Source organism: Haliaeetus albicilla, chromosome 2 (assembly GCF_947461875.1).
Source record: "Haliaeetus albicilla chromosome 2, bHalAlb1.1, whole genome shotgun sequence".
Lineage (NCBI taxonomy): Eukaryota > Metazoa > Chordata > Aves > Accipitriformes > Accipitridae > Haliaeetus > Haliaeetus albicilla.
Genome location: NC_091484.1, coordinates 54,216,636 through 54,235,859, shown reverse-complemented (window position 1 = coordinate 54,235,859; position 19,224 = coordinate 54,216,636). Strand labels below are relative to the sequence as shown.

At 42.0% G+C, this 19,224-nt stretch overlaps 1 protein-coding gene across 1 annotated transcript in view; it reads right to left on the bottom strand.

Annotated features, from left to right (window-relative positions):
* Positions 1-19,224, bottom strand: part of CALCR (calcitonin receptor) — a 180,888-nt gene that overhangs the window by 47,773 nt on the left and 113,891 nt on the right. Inside the window, exons 4-6 of the mRNA XM_069774988.1 lie at positions 15,999-16,109; positions 5,327-5,439; positions 1,037-1,128 (exon numbers count right to left, since the gene is read on the bottom strand). Of these exons, the coding sequence (XP_069631089.1) occupies positions 1,037-1,128; positions 5,327-5,439; positions 15,999-16,109 (316 nt within the window). The remainder of the gene's footprint in view (positions 1-1,036; positions 1,129-5,326; positions 5,440-15,998; positions 16,110-19,224) is intronic.

The following is a 19,224-nucleotide window of genomic DNA, read 5'->3' as shown; positions in this document are numbered from 1 at the left end:
TAAGATTGGGTCATTATACTGGATGTATCATTCTGTTTCATCAAAGTACCTGTGAATGGACATTACAACCCTGATTTCTGAGTGTGCTATCAGTAGGGGAAGTTTGCAGTTTATAGTAATGTTACAAAAGTGAAATACCTTAAAAAAATTGCTGAAAGAGCTAGGAGAATATAGCTTATGCAAGTCATTATAGCTCTGGATGTACAATAGCTCAGGATCTTGTCCGTTGTTTATTCTTGAATATTTTCTTCACGGCCTTTGATGTCTTCTAGTGCTTACCATTTCCCTGAGCTGAAAACTGAAGGCTGTTCCCAGACAGCCCTTCACTACTGATTGCAGCTGAACCTGTGACTGCCTGTCTGACAGCAAATCTGAGCTCCCTCTGCTCCTTCACTGCAGACACATTATAATAAATGGTGTGCAGACAGGTTCACTAAAGGATAAGATTTAAATGCTCTAGTTAAGTTGCCATACAGTAGCTGCAGTGCTTTCAGTGAATCTCAATTTAGTCTCCTTTAAAGTTCTGATATAGGACATCACTGTTTTTCCTTTTAATGATGATGACAGGCTACTCACTAGTGTCAGATTCACTCTTAGTGCTGAGTCCTGTAAGCACCTACTCAAGTCAATAGCTCAGTCCTTCAGCATCGGATGAAGGTATTCCTGTTCTTCAGGAGGTGGGGGCTCCAAGCCAATGCCCTGTGTAGTCACTGCACCTGCCCAGGGGCTGGACATGCCCTTCAAGGAACAATAGGCAACTGGTAAATGAAGGGCCCTACCGCACCCCCAATTACACCATTTCCCTATGGGCTGCACTTTTACAGCACTATTGATAAATCTAACAGCATGATCTTGGCTATGCACTGCATGTCCCATTGGTGAAAAGACCCTATGCTGAGACTTTTTTACCAGGATTATATAAAAAGGCACTCAGAAGAGCTGTTCCTCACTGCCATGTCTCCTTCCAATCTTTTCTTTGGTTACCACTTGAGATCCCTCAGGGAAAGAGGAGAGAATGTCTGTAAGAAACACTTACTTGAAATAGAAGAAAATTGCCAAGGAAATCAACAGGGATGTTATAGACAAAGCATGGCCAACGATCGCCATATAATAAAGTATGAACGCCATCTGCAATTTAACAAAAAAAAAAAGGCAAACATGAACAATTTGCAGGCACTCACTTTTTTTTTCTCATTGCGGAAGAATCTACAAAATCAACCCCCCATTTTGTATTTCTTTTCTTTCAAAAGTTCTTTTTCAATATACTTTTAATATCAGCAGTCTATTAAATAGCATGACTCATGGTCTAAAGACGAGATAAGTGTTTCTTAGATGAGTTGATCTGTTTCTGCTGCGCTGAAGTAACTGGTGAGATCTCTGCTCACACTATGTGTAACTAACTTTCCCGAGCTCTAGGACAGCACAGCAGACATAACACATTCGGATTTTCAAAAGCCCACGACAAGTTTCCACACAAAAAAAGTTGTTAAAGGAAATAGGTTGCCACAGGACTGGTAGAAAGCTTTTATTGTTTTTAAGCAGCTTTAACAACAGGGAGAAAAATCTTAATCGTCGCTTTTGGAGATGAGTCAGTGGTTAGGTGCCCTCAGGACTGGTATCAGGGCTGGCTTTTTGTTCAACATATTCATTAGTAACCTGATGCAGAGAAATCTCTAAGTTTCCAGGTGATACTTAGGTCTTCCAGGTAATAGTGAGGGACTACAGAAGGGCCTCACATAACTGAGGGAACAAGAAGATGCCATATGAGCTTTAATACAGAAAAAAGTGGGGGGATACACCTAGGGACAAATGATCTAAACCCTGCCTACACAATGCTGAACTCAGAACTAGAAACCGCACTCGGGAAGGAGATTTTGGAATCATCCTGGCCAATTGTCTGAATCACTGGCTTAGTGTGTAATGACAGCCAAAATGCCAACAAAATGTTGGATATCATCAGGAAAGGCACTGAGGGTAGAACATCCTTGTGCCTCTGCTTCAAATTTTCATAGCACATCTTAAATGCATGTGTGTTTCTTGTCTCCACACCTTACGGACACAGCAGAGCTAGGAAAGGTGGAAAGAAAGCAACTAAAATGACTGAGGTAGAGTAGCTGTGCTATGACTAGTGGGTACAAATGCTGGGATTCTCCCCTTTGGAGAGAATTCAGAGGGGAATGACGATTAAGGCCTACAGAATCATGAAAGCAGCAGATGAGATCAAAATTATCCTCAACTCCTACCACACTAGAACAGCACAGCCTGAGACACATTCTGGTTCACACTGGTGTGCACCTTGCTATTGGGCAACTAGATGGTCTTACAGTGCTGTGAAACCAGTATGCACGAACAGATAATTGGGCTTTCACTTTGACTAATGTCAGTGAAATCTAAGATAGGCCTATCCATGTTTTGTATGCCAATAGTAAAACAAAATCACAGGACAGCACCTGGGCTGCAGAATGCTGTGGTATTTAAATGTCATACTTTGGTCTCAGCCAAGCTCTTAAGCATCATCCAGCTGTCAGAAGACTGCAGGAGGCTAAATCGCATGCCAGGCTTCACCATTGCCTTCTTTTCTGAAAGCACTAAGATAGTATCAGCCTGTCCTGAAAAAAAGACTAGATAGCAGGCCTTAGTTCCTCTGCTGGGTTTATTTTCTTTTCAGCTCCACTTCATTCATTTTTCTGTTACACGTGAGCAATTTTCCTTTTTTTCAACAATTAGATGAATTGCTTTCTGTAGCCCTAAGTTTTGCCACTCACATTTTTGTGGCGTTTGCAAGTAATTTTAAACTTTTATTTGAAAACAAATATGAATAAAATTTAGAAAACAAAGCCATTTCTCTTAGCAAAGGTGCACATCTTCTTATTTAGGTTGTTCTTCAGTCATTTTACAACTTTGGAATCAGTTCCTGCTTTCATTAACCTAGGTGGTGGTGGCCTGATTCAAATTTAAGCCAAAGTCACATTTACACCATCCTGACCATGTAGAACAGACATGATCTGAGTGTAAATATCATTCACCAAATTGTGGATATCTATGCATATTTACTGCAAATATCCTAGGTCTCCTAGTTTTCTTTCACAAAGACTAACCACAACATTGCTAGTAAGCGCAAATGCTTGACAACTTGTTCTGAAGCACCAGCAACCCCAGAGAGGGAAGAGCAAAGTGCAGAGAAGATGAGACAACTTTCTGAATACAGAGTAGTGGGAGAGGTTTGCACCTGTGTGCATGTGACATTTCTGCTGCTCCATACTAAGTGGTTGCTGTGGTTTTTCACGATATTAGACTGATATAATTTTTAAGCCTGAATTTAATTTACAGATTAACTGTTCAAAAATATGTTGTTGTGCTGCCTATCCTGTATCCAACCCTGAGCCTGAAGCAGCTAGAAGTAGGAAAGGCTTCCAGATAGCTACATGCAAGTATATGTGCACCCCAGAGGAGTCTTGGTTATTCAAACTATCTACCTTTCAGTGTACAACTGCTAAATCAGTTTAACTGTATATCTGGGGCTCAGCAATAGCATTTTTGATTACTCCATGTAAACTTACTATGGTAACTGCTCAAAAAAAGCTTTCCAAATACAACAACAAAGACAGATCAGAATGGACTGAACCATCAGCTAACAAAGCATATGGTCTACCACCACATTTTAAAGAACTGGCTACAGTAATTTTTTTTTTTAAGTGATCTGCCTCAAAAGTATAGCATGTTGGTATTTCCAGTTAACTTCAACAAATAATGAACTGTTTTATTAATTTCTGCACTCCTTGAACTGGCAATCTGTCATGTCCGTTCTGATATATAGGACTTATAACACACTGACTCACCAAATTTTTAGCTTACGCAGATTTTGTCATCCTGGGCTTAGAAAACTTCTAAAAGAAACACTTAAATGTTCTTTTTTTGTCCCTCTAGAATTCTTCACTTGAGGAAACAGAATTCTTGAATAGGAATACCTCCTACTCAGTTAATTATATTATCTGTAGGTACATGGAAATAGTCTACAAATGAAGCATACTCTTGTTTTTGAAGACTTGGATTAAAGGTCATAATCTAACTTGGCATTTCTGTAAAGATAGATTCTTTCTGCATTTTCCATTTTTTTTTGTTTCAGAAGAATCTCGATGTACGTATAATTTTCCTTTGTGTTCTATCTGCACTTTGCTTGAATGATGTTCAAAATTGTTCTTCTGGAAACGTGGATAATAGGTAACAGAACTACATTTTTTGCCTCCCTACATGCGCCAACATCTGGAAAAATTATATTTTTATGGTGCTTCCATTTAATGCCTCTGTGAGCTCAGAATGTTACTATTATTCTCTGTCACATAGGTGAGCCCCATTTTACCATGATGGTTCCTCATGCAGCAAAAACTTTTAGAATTCACCTCCTGCCTAGTCCAGTAGACTTTTCCAAGGCCCTTTAGGCTGGATCATTACTAAGTATAACCACATACTGCTTTTTGGCTGCATAAAAAAAGATCCTCCAATACAAACCCCAAATCAAATCACTTTTTGACTCTTTTCCTTCCACAATTCCAAATAGTCACAAATTATTCTGTCATAAATCTGTAATCAGATTTTCCTGGAGCTCCACTCACATTTGAGAAATATGTTTATTTTCATGAGCTTCCCTAACTTAATTTTTTTTAAGCTTTTCTCAGATTTCTCTCTCCTTGTTTCTTTTGGTGCTTTTATATTTAGTTCTCCTCTTTCAGCTTAGCAACTTGATTTTGGAAATATTAATGCAAACGCTTAATTCATTATTGTAAATAGTCTCAATGACTTCAGTCAAACTGTTAAAATTAAATGTGTCCAGGCTTGTAGGATTTTCTGGATTAATGGTACCTTCATAAATATTTCTTTTCAAAGGGAGCAAGTACAGGGTGATATTCTTTGTTTAAGAAAAATAATTTTAGCTTACATTAATATTTCTAGCCCTGCAGAGAAGACATCAACAGCTTGGAAGATACTTGTTACAGAAAGCAAAATTGAAATTCTAAAGGATCATTTTATAACTGTTGGACAATCAGGGAAAATCATAGGAATTAAAGAATGCATTTGAAAAATACTGCAAAACTTGTCACATGAATTGCTACTAAATTATCCACCCCATAGCAAACCTATATTTAGGTTTGAGCACTCATCAAATAATTTTAATAAGCTAAAATCATGAGGACAATGCTATTCAATTCTGATGCAACAAATTGAGCTGAAAGATGAGAACTATTCTGGTCTCTCTCATTTGTGTCTTACTGCTAGACAAGCTCAAAACCATTCCCAAACAATCACTGCCTTTTTAACTGTAGCATACCTTCAACTTTTCAGAGGTGAAAGAGTTGCACAGGGTATAGTTGGACCAAGTTCGGTTGCTTTCAGGATGGCGGAACCAGTTTCCAGTTTCATCACAGTATTTTGAAGCCCTCTCTGACAATAAATTGCAAGAATAGTTATTTTAGCATATGCATATTACATATTTAAAAAAAAACATAAAAAAAGAATTTCTATGTTTGGAAATAAAATGCCTGTGTAACAAAATCCAAAGGATTTTCAACTTATGCAATTAATATACATTTGTCTGTTTTGGTTTTTTTTCCTCAGAGATTTATCTGATGGTATACTTGTTTATCTGTTTCTTTTTGTCTTGAATGAATACAGCAGAGAATATATACCCAGCCTTCATTCAGATGCAGTTATTTATGTGTTAATAATTTATTTAAGGAGGCTGTTGAAAGCTGGTTTTGGAAGAGAAAGTGTCCTGGTTTTGGCTGGGATAGAGTTGATTGTCTTCCTAGTAGCTGGTACAGTGCTATGTTTTGAGTTCAGTATGTGAAGAATGTTGATAACACTGATGTTTTCAGTTGTTGCTAAGTAGTGTTTAGTCTGAAGTCAAGGATTTTTCAGCTTCTCATGGCCAAGCAGCAAGAAGGCTGGAGGGGCACAAGAAGTTGGGAGGGGACACAGCCAGGGCACCTGACCCAAACTGGCCAACGGTGTATTCCATACCATGGGACGTCACATCCAGTATATAAACTGGGGGGGGCTGGGGGCAGGGGAATTGCTGCTCAGAGATAAACTGGGCGTCAATCAGCGGGTGGTGAGCAATCGCACTGTGCATCATTTGTATATTGCAATCCTTTTATTATTACCGTTGTCATTTTATTAGTGTTATCATTATCATCATCAGTTTCTTCTTTTCTGTTCTCTTAAACCGTTCTTATCTCAACCCAGGAGTTTTACTTCTTTTCCCAATTTTCTCCCCCATCCCACCGGGTGGGGGGGAGTGAGTGAGCAGTTGCGTGGTGCTTAGCTTCTGGCTGGGGTAAAACCATGACAGAAAGTAACGTTAGGCCCTGACGCCGAACCTGACAGAAGTGTGCGCAGGCAGGCAAACACAGTGATGTCTGCATATCGTTAGTTCTTGTCCCAACCTGCATTATTGATGTTGGAACATGAATGTGCCCACTGGCTAGCATGCAAATCTAACTTTTTGTTTTCAAACCTGACACTCACTAGGACGTGCTGGTAGCCATACACAGATGCTAGCAGACTGAATCTTGCAGCAGGCTTTCAGGTATCAAGGGAAATAATTAGTTAAAAATGCTGTGTAGAGAAAGGGCAGCAAGCAGTGTATGAAACAGAGCCTGGGTGCTGGAGATGATGACAGCCCCAACACCAGCCATGTGCTTATGCAGAGGGATGGAAGAGTCCTGCCCAGTCTGTGTGCCAGCTAAATCCTGCCAGGGGTGAGCAGGAGCACTGCTCCTTTTCCTCTGAGGCTGCAAAGCATGCAGGCACTGGGAGAAGCAGCCTTGCAAACATTTTGGCACAGGTCCCAAGTGTCCAGTTTAATTTGAAATGGCTGCAGAGCTCTCTGTTTAAATAATCTGATGTGTGTTTGGCCTCTCCACGTGTGTCTCTGGTGCTGGTTCCTGCACCACAGGAGGCTCTGGCATCCTTCCCGAAAGCCCTGCCATATGGATTGCTCTCCAGGCTCATGCTCCTTCCTGTGCGTCCTTTTACTGTGGCAGGGGGATGGTCAGGGCTTTAGCACTGTACAGCTCTAAGGGATGCCTGGAGCCACAGATGTGTGCTGTGCCTGTGTCCTCCCAGCCACGCTCACATTTCTGCCTGGGAAACCCTGGATGCTGAGGCGCAGACAGTCACTTCTAATCACTTGTCAAGTTTTGGACTAGTTCCTTTGGCCTTCCCTCAGACATTAGCCAAATGGGAGTCACTGGAAAGTTTGCCCGAGTAACAAAGGCAGGACAAGATCAGAAACTTAAATTATTTGATGTTTTCTTAAATAGTGACACAGTTGTTTATTTATGAAAAACAGACGTTTTCAAGTCTGACTTTTAATATAGTCTAAAAAGCCTATCTTGACTTCCCTTTGCCTATTCTAGCTTTATAATTTTATGGGCTTTATACAGAGATTAACAGCATTTCTGGTCAATACACTTTTACAGAGCCAATTACCATTTAAACATACACATTTTCACATTTTGTGTTCAACATTTGCATTTATTTTTCTTAATCAGCTCTGATGATTAATGAGTCTATTCATTTGGAATATTCATATTCCCTCTATACACCCTAAGGAAAGCAATCGATCATACTGGCAAGGTAAGGATTGTACAGACTAAGCTATCCTCCTCTGACTAGAAATACACTTTATATAGTGCCATTGCAAAAAAAAAAAAAAAAAAAAAAAAAAGACAATCCTCCAGAACAGAGCATACTTTTGAAAATACTATGAGTTTCAAATCATTGTTTTGGTGGACTTGTTGAAAATCAATACGTGCATCAACAACACCAAGAGGAAAAGTACATGTTATCTCAGCCTTGCATTGCTGAAGCTTGGAGATAATCTCAGACCGCCTGTGTAGCAACGTTCCCATTGTACTTGTTGCCAGATATTATCTAAAGCTGGAAAAAGTTTTCAGTCATAGATAAAAGATTAATGGTTACGCTACCACGGAACACAGTGTACAAACATTGTACCTACTATCCCATACACTCTGCAAAGTACACGGCTTTTGTTACTATGCTATAGAGTATAATGGTAATACCATCTATCATCTCTGTACTTTAGTACCTAGGTAGGCACTCTGCCCAAGTTTAATGTGGACTCTGTAAGTTAGAGACAAACCTGTTGCCTCATACTTTTTCTTGAAGCCAGACAGGCACAACTGATCCTAGTCTGGAAGCGGCTATGTCCCACAGATTTCTTGCTGTGACGTTGTCAGAATATGGGACTGGGCGATAAGCCTCGCTCCCGTCCATCCCAGTGACTCAAACAGGTCAAACATCTTTTCTAAATCTATGATTTTATACAGAAATAAAGTTGTGAGTCTGTAAGCCAGCCACTGTTCTACTGCAAGTTATTCTCCAGTGGGCCAGCAGCAGGTGTGGGATTATGAACCTGGGCACGTGTTGGTTTTTATGCTAACCAGAAGAATCTAGTAAGCTCTGAAGAATGTAAGGTAAGGCAATTCCAGCAAAGCACAATGGAAGTGTGTGCTTTAAGACTGTTCAAATACTATGTGAACACTAATTTTTTAGGCTCTGTCTGTACCCTATCAGCTTGGATAGGGCACCACGTGGGCATCACGTTATTCAAAGTGGAGGAAAAGTGACATTGCATGGGATTCGTCTCATCTGACTTTAGCAACCTCAGAGTTATGCAACTCATAGGCAGTTGTGCAGGCTATCTGTAGTTAGCTTAGAAAGACAGACACTTCAAGAGCTGTCTGGGAAAATAGGGTAAGAGAAATCTTGTGCATGAGGGCAGTTTCATGGGAGTAGTGAAGTGTCTAAAAAGAGTAATGAGTGGTAATGTTTTTGCGTGTGGTATTGCTTGTGCTACGAATAGTGTTTTATGTATCATATTTTCATAAAACCAACTCAGTCATTTATATGTAACAGTTATCTTCACTTAATAATTCTGGAACAAACAGGATAGCTCTATCAATCATTTTTTTTACAATTAGACCAACTCTATAGCTAGCAGATGTTAAAAGAGTCAACACCATTTTTTTAATTTATTGTTGAGTTACAAGCTGGAAGTAGAAAGAAGTTTTTCCTCTGTTGCAGTGCGTGCTCAGCACATACCAGACATTGGATTCTTTGCCATTGTTTGGACAGACCTGTGTAGTACTTAGTTTTGCAGATGAGGGAATAGCTGATGTAGCACATGTGATTCACATCCTCAATAAAATATTCTTGAAGAAAATTTTTCAAAACCAAAAAAATCATCTGATATAATGCAATGGAGACCCTAGAAAACTTTCAGTTCCAGTGTCCTGGTAAGTGAAGTTATCACTATTATCAGAATGTCTCAGTCAGCAGAACTGGAATCTGTATAATAAAGTCATATTGTGCACTGTGGGGATAAGAATTGATTTTTAAAATACAGCTGTCAAGCTTACTAAGAAGCAGGACAGAAACATACAGAAGGGTAGGAGGAAAAGAAGCAGCTGGACAAAGTGATCAGGTCTGTTTTATTTATCACTGTCTAAATGATACCACTTCAAGATGGGAAAATAGGACCAGCAGAAATTCAGAGCTGGCTTTTTTAGGCAGAGTCAGGAAAATTGTGTTTGTGGCAGCAAGAGAAGGGCTCTCCCAGGCTTCTCCCTGGTCTTCCCTAGGCTGCTCAGGGTGCCCCAGCAAGTCCCTGGGGCTCCTGCCCACAGAGGGTGCTGCTCCTTACCTGCCCTGAGCGCAGGCATGTCGCCCTGCTGAGCCCCAGTGCTGGGTGGGAAGGAGCACAGGATGGACTGGGCATGCAGGAGGGGAGGCCACGGTTAGGCAGGTTCTTGCATTAGGGGATGCCTGAGGAAGTGGCCTCCCTGCCTGCCAGGAGCCAGGGGGTGGAAGGAGCCGCAGCTGCTGCTGCGACCCAGAAGGTCTCTCTCCATCTCTGGTTTGTGGAAGGCCATGGTTTCTCATCTGCAATGACTGCTCTTGTCAGCTTGGCAACCTACTCAGCTGAACACTCTGAGCATTTTGCCAGCTGTGAGAAGGGTGTGCCTCTGTCCCCCAAATCCAGTCCCTTGTGGTCACAGGCATCACAGCTGATAAATGCAAAAGGGTCTGCAAGAGCTATTCAATCTGTACCCCCTTTTCCTGCATGCAGCATTTATCCTTATTTCTCTAATAGTCCTCTATTTTCTAAGAAAGACAAAGCAATTCAGAGACTGCAGTATGGCACAAGAAGAGAGCTGCAGAGAATACAAATACCGCAGTGCCTCTGTCCCCTCCGCCACCATGATCCACACTCCAGAGCAAGGGGACCTCCCTGCCTTTAGTCAGTGTCAGAGCAGGAAGGCAAGACTGTACTTCCACGTTCCTCAGTTGTGAGAGGTAACAACACATTAATCATCATCTGAGCTAATTGTTTATGGATACATATGGATCTGTTTCCAAATTGCACTTCTAGAAACTTTGCTCTTGGAGCCACATGAAGAGCTATGAGTAACTGGTTTACAAAATGGAACGAAAGGCAGAAGCCCAACAAAGTGGAGAACTGAGTTGAGTTTTGATAAATGCAGCCTTGGATCACAAAGTTGGGCTGGGCTTGCTCTCTGCTGGGGTGGCTACTGCTCTTAACCACTGCTCTTTGCCAGAGAGGAAAGGGAGCGAAAGTGAAACGAAAAGGTATGGCTGCCACAGCGCAGCTTGCACATTCAGCTCCATTGCTATGTGACTGCACCACGTCCATCCTGACTGAACGCACTGTGCAGGGAGAGTGCGGTGGGTAATATAACTCTCCCCTGCCACAAACCCAACAGCCTATGGATGGCACAGGACAATGTGCTGCTCCTCCTGCTGCCCCTAGTAAATTTGCCTTGCTAGAAGGCCATTACATCCACAATAGATTTCCCTTAATTATCAGCAAGAATATTACCAGCATGAAATACATACTATATTCCTATCAAATTCAATTCCTAGCAATTTCAGTGTGACCTGGAACCATTTCAAAGGGATTACACCAAAAATTAACCTGGATAAAATAGGAATATAAAATATAATTCAAGAGAAACTGTGCATGTTGCCTGAATAGGGGAGTATAAAACTCAGCCCTGCTCAGAGCTTCTCAGTCAGGAGTAGATGAGACAATTTATTTCCTGCTGTCACTGGAGTTAAAGCAGTAGGTCTTGGTATGTTTTACAGACGAATTGATTTGGGTTTATGCATTATCACATTGCACATGGTGGTCATTGTGAGAAAGAAATTGCTACAAGAGACAAGAGCTGTTTATTGAAAAGACAAAGTTGTCACAGCTTGTAGAGAGCGGGTTCTGTTTGTCTGTTAGCTTTAAGATACTAATTTCCTTTCACAGGACAGAGCTTCCTCAGGTGGGGAAAGAAGTGTGGGAAGCCCTAGCTAACTGAACAGACTAGATTATCGCAGTTGTCCTTCTTTCTTTCAGAACACAGATTCCTTTCTAGTAAGAACTGATGTAAGTTCAGTGAGATAAGTGGGACTACATTTGGTAGTTAGTTATGAAGTTGTCAGAGAGAAAATGAACAGAGCACTGAGCATGTTCTCCATCATTTTGCTTCTGGGTCCTTTTCTCCAGAATATGATTTCACCTTATTTACTGTCTAACATACTCTAGCAATTTCTTCTTGGCATCGATGCTGAATGTTGTTGAGTGTTCAGATATAGAGAGCTGGTATACAGCACCCACAGGTGCCGATGGGAGGAGGATCCGATCCTATGCTACCAGATAACATTTCACTTTTCCAGTTACAAATGACATACGTATCAAAGCACAAAAAGCAAGCTGAATGACATCATTTTATTGCAGGACTCAAAGCTATGCATGGCCTCAAATGAAAGTAACTTAGCCATCAGTGAGCTGATACATAGTGGTTTTGCAGATCTCAGTGCAGCCCACAGCGGCACAGCATGAAATCCTTGTTTCAGAAGTCCGTGGAGTTACTTGTATGCCTAAAATACATGCTGAGGTGGTTTGATATCAGAGAGACTTAATGGGAAGGAAATCTGACAGGCACTGTAGTTTTCATCTTCTAAAATCATGGTTCTTAGGATGAATTTTCTGTTTCTCATCAGAAAATCTAGCTGTATTTTGTTTAACAGGCATAAGTAACCGAAGGAAATAATGACTTGTGGCACAAAACCTGACAGACTTCTCAGGATGGCTGAACCTGTGCTTTTGGCCACCTGTCAGTGGCAGCCACTACCATTAGCAGTTGAAAGACTTCTAGTCACCCCCACGATTTCTTGTCTCCCTCCTACATTATTAAGTCCCTGTGTGACAATCAGCCACCTGTAAAGCAAAGGCTGGCTACCTGCTGGTTTGATGCTGCAGATGTAATATGTGCTGGTGTATCGGTTTTGTGTGGCAAGGTTTTGGTAGTGGGGGGGGTTACAGGGGTCGCTTCTGTAAGAAGCTGCTGGAAGCTTCCCCTGTGTTCGAGAGAAAGCGAGCTCATACCAGCCAGCTCTGAGACGGACCCGCCGCCGGCCAAGGCCGAGCCAATCAGTGATAGTGGTAACGCCTCTGTGATAACATTTTTAAGAAGGGAAAAAAGTTGGTACAGTGAGAAACAGCCGCCAGAGAGAGGAGTGAGAACATGTAAGAGAAACAACCCTTCGGACACCAAGGTCAGTGAAGAAGGAGGGGGAGGAGATGCTCCAGGCGCCGGAGCAGAGATTCCCTTGCAGCCTGTGGTGAAGACCATGGTGAGGCAGGCTGTCCCCCTGCAGCCCAGGGAGGTCCACGGTGGAGCAGATATCCACCTGCAGCCCGGGGAGGACCCCACGCCGGAGCAGGTGGGTTCCCGAAGGAGGCTGTGACCCCATGGGAAGCTCACGCTGGAGCAGGCTCCTGGCAGGACCTGCGGATCTGTGGAGAGAGGAGCCCACGGAGCAGGTTTTCTGGCAGGACTTGTGACCCTGTGGGGGACCCACGCTGGAGCAGTGTGCTCCTGAAGGACTGCACCCCATGGAAGGGACCCATGCTGGAGCAGTTCGTGAAGAACTGCAGCCCGTGGGAATGGCCCACGTTGGAGAAGTTCGTGGAGGACTGTCTCCCATGGGTGGGACCCCACGCTGGAGCAGGGGAAAAATGTGATGAGCCCTCCCCTGAGGAGGGTTGAAGTGGCAGAAAATAACGTGTGATGACCGTAAACCCCATTCCCCGTCCCCCTGCGCCGCTGGGGGGGCTTGGTGGAGAAATCCGGGAGTGAAGTTGTGCCTGTGAAGAAGGGAGGGGTGGAGGGAAGGTGTTCTGAGATTTGGTTTTATTTCTCATTACCTTACTCTGGTTGATTTGTAATAAATTGAGCTAATTTTCCCAAGCTGAGTCTGTTTTGCCTGTGATGGTAATTAGTGAATGATCTCTCCTGTCCTTATCTCGACCCGCAAGCTTTTTGTTATATTTCTCTCTCCCCTGTCCAGTTGAGGATGGAGGAGTGATAGAACGGCTTTGGTGGGCACCTGGCGTGCAGCCAGGGTCAACCCATCACAGCTGGGTTACTCAACAGCTACTCTAGGAAAGCGGCTCTGACTCAACCAGGAGATGCTGAGCTGCTACCGAGCCTGGGAAACAGTGTTGGCTGACCAGGATGCAGGCAAAGAAGTTGGCAAGGAGAAGAGAGATGTGCCAGGGGAAAATACGGAGTCCCGAAGGTATTGTTCCTAAACGGAACAGCAGAGAGGACAGTAGGAAATTAATTATTGGAGCTGGCTTTGCCTTCTATGGCTGTGTACAGAGAACATGAATACTAAAAAATTCCCCAATCTGCAAGTTTTAAAGTGTGGCAGAAAGAGTAACCACAGTACGCACACACTGTGGGCCAGACTCTGCAGCATACATCTGTACCTTAAGGAGTGGTTTGCAATCAGTTGTACAAGCCACAGACCTTGGCGTTAATAAGCATTAAAAGTGGAGTGAAGTGCTTCTCCATGGAGAGCTTCAAGTGCTACTTTGAATAGTGGTGTTGTAGCAGAGCAATTAGTTCAGAACAAGTCACTGGAGGCAAGCAAGCAAGTGGAAAAGCTGGGAATTAGTGGCTTGGGAATGAGTAGGAGAACGGCTCTGTAATCATCCCCATGCACTGAAGAATGAGGACCATGAGTCGTGGGGAAACACCTGTGATCACAGGGCTGCCCAACAGCTACTTTTGCAGGTGTAAGCTGAGCTGCGCATGGAGTATACATAAACTAGGACTGTTAGTGCCACTATTTTTATTTTCTATGAAAACCATGGAAGCAGGGAAAGCAGAAGCCTTGTAGTAAATTTTCCTATTCATCAAAGAGGCTGCTGCCACATGGGCAGGATATCATGAACAAAATGGGGGTGGAAGCGGAAGGTACCGACCTCATCCAAGAGGCACCTCCAACATGCATGTAGGAAAAGGCTTGTGCAACCTCAGGATCCAGAACCTCAAGCTCTCTCCTGAACGTGGACACTTCTGTCTGGGAACTGAACCAAATTTGGCCAATTCTTTGAAAATGTTCTTCTGGCATCTTTTGTGCAAAGAGCCTGATGGTTGAAGCACTTGTCCACAGAGAGGGAGACCTAGGTCAAAGGCACCCCTCCAGCTGAGGGTCTCAGCTCCTCAGCCTGTCTCCCCCAAGGTGCTCCAATGATTAGCCACAAGTGTGGCCCTTCAAGACTCCTCCTTGAAATCTATGACACTGTACAGAAAAAAGGTCAAGACTAAGTGTGTCAGAAAGGAAAAAAGGTCGCAAAAGGCAGGACTTTGTGATTTGGTGCCTGTTGTCTGTCTCAGGGATGTAAACTGCTATAAAGGTTTGTGGGGTAGGGCTCAGGGTACTCCCACAAGACATGGACAGTCACACTGCCATGTGAGCTCACTTTCCAGGCACACAAATCCTTCAATCCATCCTGTCAATGCCTGCTTCCATTGGAAAGGGAGAGGTTCCTCTATCAAAGTTGGGATGCAGGTTTGAACCCCCTCAGACTGGGGCTGATACTGGAAGTTTCCCAGTTGCTGGGTGAATTCTCTAATTGTGGATACCTTGATTTGTAAAGAACAGAAATATCGATCAATCTGGCTGCTACTGCAAATGGGATTCAGCAAAATGCATACTGGGTCTGATCCAACCTAGAAACTCCTCTGTTTCTGAATAGGCAACAAGCTCAACAAAATCAACAGTTTTAGCTAATGGTACTGGGTAATTTATTCACAGCTATGCAATAGTCTGTTTGCTTACCTTTCAGTTGGGCACACACATATTGGTTTAACCTTGTTGAAAATTTTTAGATTTATATACCCTCCCCCCCAAATGTTTAGTTTCATAGTTGTTAATTGCAATCGGTACACTGCGTCTATGCTGGATTTAGCGCGCTGTGGCATCAAGCACTGCCTACAAGCAACATGTAGTGTGGAACACACAACTGTGCATTTCTTCAAACAATACCCTTTGTGGACTTATACTTGCGTCTAATATTTCTTCATATCTATTTAGCAGTATTTCTGTCCTTGATCTTTCCTTTCATTTGTCCTTTAAAATGTTCTTGAATTGCTTCTTCATCTGCGTGGCTGCTAATATTTGTATGAAGAATTCAATGAACAACTGAAACTTGGCGATGGAAAGAACATTATTTCTGGTCATTTTCTTCAATAAAATGTTATTTTCCAATAAAAACTGAACAAAGAACATGCTGATACATATTTCATGCACATAAGCATTTTCTCTTCATTATAAAAAATTAGTATGAGGTGCTAAAAATGTTTTGATATTATAACTAAGTAGTTAATATTTTCATAAACTAGGTTGCATAAATCCATGGGTTATACTTATATAAATACACATAAAATATTTTACAATATTTTAAATTAAGCAACACATTTTAATTTCAGCCAAACTCTCTAAGATTTCACAATGCTTCAAAAATGCCACTGGAAACATGCTTCCATTCAGTGGCATTAATGTTCTGAAGACTTCTTTCAAAAGACAAGATGATAAAAAGAAATATGTACCAGTTGGATCAAAGTCTGGAAAATAATCCGGACAATTCTGAGCAGTGATTCTTCCAGCAGGCGTGTCGTCCCAGCACAACCAGCCATCCCACGTTCGGTTGCAGAACAGACCTGGACATTTAACAGGAATGCAGGTGTTAATTCAACACACAGTCACTCCTGAACCCACTCTGTTCTAGCCTCTCAAGGAATATTGCCATCAGCAGAAAATCATGTTTTCTTTTTGCAGTAAAAGCCCTTGTTATTGCGACACTTTGAGTGGCATTCAGGTGCTACAAGGTACTTTTTTTTGCTGACATGATGTTAGTGGTGTTCATTTTGCTGGAAAATAATGTTTTAAAGCCTGTTGAACTAAAATTTGAATGGAGGGTCTGATCGTGCAAATTCCTTTTTTTGATCCTCCTTCCATCCTTGGCCATAAGTGTGTACACTAGTGGTACCTAAAGACCTTATAGACATCCACTTTTCATTTCAACTTCTGCTGCTCAGCAGGTCTGAAAATCAAGTCTTTGAAATGTAAAGGTAGAAAGGGCTTGCAGGGATGTCCCAGCTAAAAGCAACATTTGCAGAGACACTTTCCTGTCTTTAAGGTTGTTGCGTTGCTCAACGCTAGAGATCAGTGACATAGCTACAGATGCAGTGAAGCAGGTGCAAGACCAATCTGTAACAGGCAAACTCTGCCTGCTGATGCCCGGGTAGGCATGCTGTGATCCTCTCCTCATCATGCCCTTTCTGGGAAGGTAGCACTGTCGAGGTTGTGTCCCCTGCAAGGACTGTTCCCAGCCCCAGAAACGATGGCCATAGTAGGGAGGCAGAACACAGCTCATTCTTGATTCCCATTACAGAGGTGTTACATACTATGGGCCACAGAAACTGCATTATAAGACTGCTTGCTATAACGCGATTTTCTGACTCATTGTGGATTTATTCAGGTAACACATTAAAAACTGCCCTATACTTCTTAGTTATTTTCCATTTAAAATCAGTTTGTGTTGGGGAAAAGGTATTTATCATCATGACCATCAGGTTAAAGGAAATACAGTGAGAAGATACATCTTGCCTTTTTTGCTGTGGTCCCAAGGGAGTTTCAGAATTGCTGCTATGACCATGTAGGTTGTTTTTGAAAGAATCATATGGAAGGCACCTAATAACCATTGAAAGTTAATAAAACATGGGCAGCTAATTGCTTCTGGTGCTTTTGAAACTATCCACAGATAAGCTTTCTTACTGAAGCAAGAAAGCTGTAAAAAGACATCTGAATTGTTCAAATTTGCATCAATAACTGTTTTTAAGTCAAAATAGTTGTGGATTAAAAATTGAAAGCATAAAATGTTACAAATGAATTTTTTCCAGATCAGATGTCTAGCAAAAAAGATATTTTTTAAACACTTTTCTTCATTAGCTAAGATTTTATGCACAGCTATTTTTCCATTGTCAAGTTGAATGTGTTAATGCTACTTGTTCACCTAATTAACCAACCATCATATCAGCAGTTTGTTATCTTTCCTTCAGGCATTCTCATGTTCTTCTCTAGCTTTGAGATGTATCTGAAAGACTTTTAGGAATCTATTTGTAATATCAAAGAAAAAGAAGAGTAGAAAATATTTGCAACTTGAACTTGTATCTGAAAGATACTGCAGAATGGGGTTGGTAGGAATTTCTAGCTTTAAATCCTTTGCCTTGCCTGATAAAGAAAAAAAATCACTGATGTTGATCTATACATTGGGGAATGTATCATTTGTGGTAAGTAACAGGATATATATGCACAGATACATCCATAAATATATACATGTGCACACACACATATAGATCTACACACACATACATACATATGTTTTTTAAGTCCTGCAGGAAGTAAAAAAATGTAAGTAATAAAGCAGAAGAGGAAGACTTGAGCACCATACTGTTGTATCACCAGCTAAAAATATTACTTTTTTGGATGGACAGGAAGTGCGGGAGTGTTGCGTTGTCCCGGAGGGATGGTCAGGTGTTCCCATGTGCCTGAGCTCCTCATTTTGTTATTTCTTTGGGATTGAAGCTAATCAACTCTACCTTGAAATGGGCAAGATAAGTGAGTGTACATGGTCTGTTACTTTGGCTCTGCTGACACATGGCTACTTGTATTGCTGCCACAGCTCACCTGTATTATACCATCTCTCTGGCTCCTGAGTGTGAGATACTCTGCAGTTCATTGACATCAGCTTTGAGCCCCAGGATTATGAAGGATTTAAACTACCTTTGTGCCAGTCTACCAATAGGCTCCATCAGGGACTGCAGCAATACCAGGGAAAAATTAGACACATCTCGGCTGGCTCTGTGAAGTTGTACCAGACACTGGGCTTTCCTGGGAACTTCGATATTAGACTCCACTACTGTTTGTGCTGAAAATGCATACCCAGTATACCCCTTCAGTTCATGTGTTGGGCTTTTCCTCTCAGGAGACATGCCTACGGTTGTCCTTTGCATTAAAGGAATTTCCCACCTCATCCCATCCTCCTTTCAAATTTGCAGCCAAGAGACTTAGACCCTTGCTCCCTTCCAACCCTGTATGAAGTGTAAATGTTGGAGGGCTGGTGACGATGCTGTAATTCAGTTGAAAAAGCAACTTCAGTAGTGTTGGCATAATTTCTTAGTCACCCATTATCTTCATTCTGGTTTATAAATAAATTCAGTGCATTTTGCTATGAACATAACAGTCCCCAATGGCATCACTTAAATCCAGCTGCCAGTCAAAGCAGTGCAGGAACTGCTGTGCTGTGTCTGATGGCTGCGGGTCTGCCACTGCTGTCCTCCTGGGACAACGCTGCCCTTGAGAACACTACCAGGAATTCATATGTCATGAGACATTCGAATTCCCAGCTCATGCCAGTTGCAGCCCTTTGCAACTAACCACATGAGCAAGGTGCAAAAGAAAGGTTAATCCAGCAGAACTATCAATGCATGCAAAAATTACAAATTTATAGAGCTGGAGACTAAGACTGATCTGAGCAGACAGTAAGTTATCTCCCCCTCAAGCCCAGCAAGTAAAGGCTTGTTTATGTCTGAAACATGATGCTTTCTATCCCATAACCCTGTTTAAATACTTGTGGGTTTTCCCCATTATTGGCCTGAATGAAAACCTATTTGAAGCAATGGGAATCTCTATATTCATTCAAAAACATTTCTGCATCAAGACCTGAGTATCTTAACATCTAATTCTTTGAGTCTTACAGAGCCCAATAAAATC